This window comes from Equus caballus, chromosome 12 (genome assembly GCF_041296265.1).
Source record: "Equus caballus isolate H_3958 breed thoroughbred chromosome 12, TB-T2T, whole genome shotgun sequence".
Classification (NCBI taxonomy): domain Eukaryota; kingdom Metazoa; phylum Chordata; class Mammalia; order Perissodactyla; family Equidae; genus Equus; species Equus caballus.
Window position 1 is genome coordinate 9,360,195 of NC_091695.1, and position 6,000 is coordinate 9,366,194.

Sequence of the window (6,000 nt, forward strand, 5' to 3'; positions counted from 1 at the left end):
TCTACTCGGGACCTACTCACCGCGTGTGGTGCCCACGGCCCTGAGCCAGGGCAGACGGCTAGCTCTCACTCTGAATTCTCTGGGCGACATCACCACGTAGCCGGGTCCTCACTGTCTTGGTTTTCTAATCTGATGATTCACCTTGTCACCTTATTGAGGGAGGCGCAAAGCCGTTTAGCAAGGTCTGGGGAACCCCGTAGCTGCGGGAGCACGTGGCCAGGTGGCCCTGGCAGGCGGCATCCCTACCCAGGAAGGTGCCCTCACCGCGCCGCCCAAGGCAGCGCCTGGTCCCAGGTCCCTCGGCTTCCTGAGCGCGGATCGTGGGAGCTGAGGATGCTGAGGCTCCGGGCACAGGGAGTCCTCTCCCAGCAAGCGTTCTCGCGGAGCCCACACCCCAACTCCCCCTTCCTTGCAACGAAAGGCGCATGGCTCCAGCGGCCTCCCCATTCTCCCATCCGACGCCCGCGGAGCCGTGGGGGCTGCGAGCCGTTTTCCCCTCCTTTCCGCGGCTGCTTCGGGCACCCTGATCCAGGGGTCAGCGGAGGAGCCCGAACCCCCCCCGACAAACGCGCGGGACTCCAACCTCGTCTCACACCCGTAGCGGCATTTCCATTTCGTATTTCAATTTGCCACCAAACAAAGCCGCGCGCAGAGCTGCGGGAAGAGAGAAATGGATGGAGGCGGAGGAAAAGCGCGCCCAGCTGCTCTCCAAAACGAAAGTCCTCGGGAACGTTGGCGAAATTTTACCTATGGTACTTTAATTTGTTTTCCTACCGCGGCCCATCTCTGCAGCGCCAACGGCTCAGGGCTTCGGTGACTCCAGGACAGCCCGGCTGCCGCGGGGGTCCTGGCGCGGCCGGTAGTAACCTCGCCTTAGAGCCGGGACCGCGCCCATGCCCGGGCGTCCGGTCACCCTACTCAGGAAACGCCATCGTCGGGGACACGGGGCTGGGGTGGTACGAGAGGATGGCTCTCCTAGGTCTTTTCTGAAATTTTGTTCCGTAAGTTCTTTGTAAAACAACTTAGAAAAAGATTTCCCCTCCCGAGTTTTCGTGTAGTATGCAACACATAAATGGTCTGTGTGTTGATGAAGGTAGGAGTCATGCCAGCGTGCGCCGAGGTCCCGGTTCTTCGAACTTTCCCTTAGCTGTGTACTTCACTGTATATAAATTATAATAAAACTTTGCGCAAATCGACTGATTTAAAATAAACTAGACCTTTAATCCAGGCCTTCTGTTTTTCTATTTGAGAACGTCTGTGTTTAGGCCCGACCGTTGGAGCAGGCTGGCGGCGAGGGAAATTAACACAGTGAAAAATTAAAAGTGTCTCCCTTGTCCCTCCCACCCCCAAAAACCGACCGGGGGGTGGGGGACGTCACAGCTCCCAGGCTTGGGTTTTCCCTCGATGGCCCCTCACTGTCCCACCGGCGCTTGCTGGTTCTGCCCGCGTCTCGGTTTCTCGCTTTCCTTTTTTGGGTCTCATAAAAAAAAAAAAAAACCCGGGTTCTTGGACTAAATTCGAATAAGCCCTGGGCGGAGTTTACGCATTTTGTGGTGTGTAGATCGTGTCGGTGCGGGGAAATAAATATCCCTCGCATTCAAACACGGCGTCTAATTCGACAAATCAGGACCAGCCCCGCGGCGGCGCCCCGGGGGTCTGAGGCCTGGCCGGCGTCTCCCCAGACCTGGGCCCTGAGAGCTCGGCCTCCGGGACGGGTGGATGGGAAAGTAGCCATCGACTTGCAACGAAAACCTGCGTGCACCGAATCGAAAGCGAAAGAGAGGAGGTGGCAGGGCTGCTCCCCGAAGCGTCCCGGGGCGCAGGGCCGAGGCCTGGAGCACCGGCGGCGGCTCCGGGAGGCGGCCCGAGGTTTGGGGGTCCCGCAGCGAGGAGGCGCTTGGTGCCGCTGCGAAGCGTCAGGTCTCCGACCAGGCTTGTCTGCTGCGGTCCACGCGGCCAAGGACGGGCAGGGACGGGCAAGCACTTCGGAAGCCCAACGTGCGCGCACAGGGGTCGGGACTGCAGCGGCGAGAACCCGGTGGGGCCCTTTCGTAAGAACGCGAACGTCTCTGCACCCGGTGGGGACTGCGGAGTCATCTTGCCCCGTAGCTCTTTTAGTACTGGTGGGGAAACGGAGGCCCTGGCAGGGGAGGAATGCCTGCAGCCTGGCAGGATTTCTTCCAACCCCCGGAAGACCGGGCCGCCGAGACTCTAAGAGGCTTCCCCGTGGCGCGCCCCCTCGGGTGGCCCTGGTGCAGCCCCCAGACCCGCACCTCACCGGCCGAGGGGCGCTTGGACTGAGCATCTCCCTGGCCGGAGGTCCCGGAGGAGGCCTGGGAGCCTCGTCTCCCGCTCTCGGTGTAGTTACGCAGATGGAGAAACTGGCTTCAGGCCCCGGGATCAACAAAGCTGGAAAGGAGGTGGCGAGGTGGAAGCTACATGAGGTGGGAACCGGGATCAGCAAAGGCCCAGCAGAGCGCCGGACGGTGTCTGCCTCCGCATTTCCCCGAGCTCCGGGAACATGCTGAGCCTTCTTCCTTGCATCCTATTTCCCCCCTTTTGAGTAGACACTCTCACAAGTGTGGGAGAGAAGGCTGTGGATGTGTGCCTCAGTTTCCCTGCTTGCTGGCCATCTTGGGAGCCAACTCCAGGGGCCCTCTCCCCAGCTGCCTCTGTAAAGGGCACAGCTTTTCCGCCTGGGACCTGGTGTGCCTAATCTCTTTCGTACGAGAGCCAGAGACCTCCTCTTGCCCAGGGAGCTCAGCCGCTGAGAGAAGAAAAAGCACAAGCAGAGCTGTGTGTGTCCCTGGCTCTGCCCTGAGCAGTGCCTCCATCTTGAGCAGAAGGGCAGTGGGGTCCTGTCGGTGGTTCCAGGCTGCCCCTTGTCCCAGCCTGCAGCTTCTGGCTTTGCCCAGAGCAGGGGTGGGGGCCTGCCCTGTCCTCAGAATTGGGTGCCCCCAGGCTCCCAGCGGCAGAGAGCCAATGTTGGAAACGTGGAGGACCGCTGACTGGACTCTCGCTCTCTCCGTGGGGGACCGTTCACCTCCCAGCGAGCCTTACACTGATCACCCCATGGTGCAGATGAAGAAATGGGGGCTTGGAGGAGTCGCTCGCTCTCAGGTCACACTGTGGGCCGCCCCAGTGGCTAATGGAAGTAGAGGAAGGGCCAGGCTGGCTGGGGGGGCACAGCGGTTCTCAGAGCGGGTGCTCAGAGGGAGCCAGCCCCTTCCCCTTTCCCTCTGGACCCGAAGGCATCTTCACGCGAGAGATTTGAGGCCACTTGCCATCTCTCCTTGCCTAACATCTGCCCTCCTCAGATGCCTCCCTGGAGAATTTTGTTAAAACACAAAAACCCAGTGCAGCAGGAGAGAAACTCCGTGAGTCCCCTGGCTTTGCACAGGGAACCTCCGTGGGTCCCCCAGGCTGTGACTTGCTCTCAACTAACAGTCCCAAAAGTCAGGCTGGTGCATGTGTCCAGGGCCGAGAGCACGGCTGCCTGAGCGTGGCAGGGGCACCTGCGTGGAGTGGAGCTGTGTCTGTGATGGGCGCCTGATCTCCTGCCCACAGGAAGGTGGAGAAAGTGGGGAAGGTCAGGGGATCTCTCCAAATCCGCTCTCAGTCCTGTCCTGTGGGTTTAGAGAGCGGAGCTACGTGCGAGGCCACATGAGTGAGTGCTTTTGGTGTGTGACCATGGCGGCTCCTGGGGAAGAGGTTTTGCGTGTGTGTGAATGTAGAATGCAAGTGTAAACAAGCGTATGATTGTGTGAATGCTGGTCTGTGTTAACAACCACCTAATGAGCTGGTTCGGAGCTTGTGGGGGAGCCAGCCTGAGTGTAAGAAAGGGCCGTGGGCTGTTTTCCTGAGGTTATTCCAGCCGCCAAGGCCTCCACCATGTCCCACCTCTATCCCCAGGCCTGGTGTCTCTCCATGGGCCTGGATCAGGACAGCCAAAGCCATTGCCTAGCTTTGAACGAGCTCATCTTCAGGGCCCTGCAGAAGGCCAGGGCTCCGGGCCTAGAGCTTTGTCTCTCCCTTCTCGGTTGCTCTCCCTGCCAGCCTGGGGCTCACAGTCCGGATTCTGAGGGAGAGACAGCCTAGGCTCCGGAGCTGCTCAGGCTGGCTGCCCTTGAGAGGTTCTTTCCTCCACAACAGTTGCCAACTCTGGGGACCCAGGCCTGCGTCCTGCAGCCGCGTTCAAGGGGGCTTGGAGGTCATTTAGGCCTCGGGTTCTCTGTGAGCCCAAAACAGGACCCAGAACCTTCTCTTTCTCCGCAGCTCTGCTCGGCCTGCAGCTCCGCGGCTTCCTGCCTCCCCGCGGGGTCGCGCCTAAACCATTGTTCCGAGGCCGGCCACCTCCCGGGTTCGCGGGCGGAGAGACGCTCCGGAACTCCGGCCGCCCGGCCTCCGCGCCGCGAGCTGCGCCCCGGGCTCCCGGACTGGGGTCTTCCCCGGCCCCAGGCGTCTCTGGACCCGCACCCACGTGGCGCCCCTGTCTCACGGCATCCCGGGCGCACTCCGCCGGCTAACCTCGGGAGTCCCCGCCGGGCTCCGCACCTGCGACGCTCCCACCTGCGGCGCCGCCCAAGGAGCCTCCAAGCCGGCGGGGAGTGAGGCCTTGGCGGCCCCGGAGCACCGCGCCCGGGCGCTGCGCCGCGGCTGTGCCCCGCCGTGCGCCTGGAGCCGGTGCGAAGGATCGCTCCCAAGCCGACACCGCGGGCAGCGCGGGGAGAGTAGTTTGGGGAAACGACGAAGATGGGGACAAACAAACTCCAGCCCGAGTTGAAGAGCCAAAACGCTCCGCGCCCTTGCCCGGGGGATATGCGGGTCGCAGGGCACATTTTCCCTCTGAGCAGTCGATCCTCATCTTCCGACCGGGAGTCACCCTCTGCTCGGCCTCGCGCCTCCCTCCAGCCCGCCAACTCCTGCCTCCTGCACGCCGAATGGGTTTCAGGGTGCCGAAGCCACGGGGCCTCGTGTCCCCGGCCCCGAGGGACCCGCACGTGCACTCACCGTAGCAGGGGACCTGCAGGGCCGCGTTGTGGCCGCCGCTGCCTTCCTGGAGTTTGAGGCTGCCGTCCGGGGGCGTCTTGCAGGCGCCTCGCTGCAAGTAGAGATGCGGTTGCTGCGCGGGCGGCTGCGGCTGCGCGGGCGGCTGCGGCGGCTGCGGGGCCGGCGGCTGGGGCTGCGGCTGGGGCTGGAACTTGTTGAAGGAGCCCCGAGCCCCGGCGCCACTCTCCAGGGGTGCCGCCAGGTCCTGCTGCCCCGCGCCGTAGCGGGCCCGGCTCTTGGCGTCCCCGAACCCCTGCCCTTTGGCGGCGGCCGACAGGAAAGTTGTGCCGAACCTATCGCCGCCGGGGTACGCCCTAAAAGGCGAGGAGCCCTCCCGGCTCTGCGACACCGGGCTGTAGTAGGCGTCCATGGCAGCAGCCGGCGACTCGCAGTAAGAGACGCAAGTCTCAGCATTCATGCCTGGCTCGCGCGGGCGACGGGCGGGGGCGCGAGCGAGAGCGCGAGGACGCCACCGCGCGCCTCGGCCGGGAGTTTGGAGAGGCGAGGAGGCGGTGGCTGTGCGCTCCGCGCTGGCCTGCTCGCTCTCCCTCCTCCCTTCGACGCCCGCCTCCCTCTCTCTCTCTCTCTCTCTCTCTCTCTCTCTCTCTCTCTCTCTCTCTCTCGTCCCCCCACCCCTCTCCCTCCCCACAGCTGGCCCAGGGAAAGAACGGAGAGCTGTAAAAAGATTCAGATGTTTCGGAAAGTTGACCAGCTCTCCCAAAACCCTCTTAAGATTTTGAAGCGGAAAAAAAAGAGTGTGTGCGTTTTTTTCCCCCCTGACTCTCTCCTTCCTTCTCCCCCTCCTCCTCTCTCCCTACCCTCCCTCCACCCGCCCCAGACCCTCCTTTCCTCTTTCCTATGGAGATGCTACTAAGTTGCTCTCGCGGGAGTCAACCCGAGGCGCCCAAGGGCCTTTCCGATTCTAGGCGGGTCCGGGGAGGTGTCAGGACC

The 6,000-nt window shown here is 62.8% G+C and overlaps 1 protein-coding gene across 3 annotated transcripts in view; it reads right to left on the minus strand.

The window, feature by feature from the left end:
- ALX4 (ALX homeobox 4) overlaps positions 1 to 5,622 on the minus strand; it is a 45,924-nt gene extending 40,302 nt beyond the window's left edge. For all 3 annotated transcript variants that reach the window (XR_011423852.1, XM_070229343.1, XM_070229342.1), the window contains exon 1: positions 5,011 to 5,622. Coding sequence is in view for 2 of the 3 variants with exons in the window: in XM_070229343.1 (XP_070085444.1) it covers positions 5,011 to 5,467 (457 nt within the window). In the remaining variant the exon portion in view is untranslated. The remainder of the gene's footprint in view (positions 1 to 5,010) is intronic.
- Positions 5,623 to 6,000: the final 378 nt, after the last annotated feature.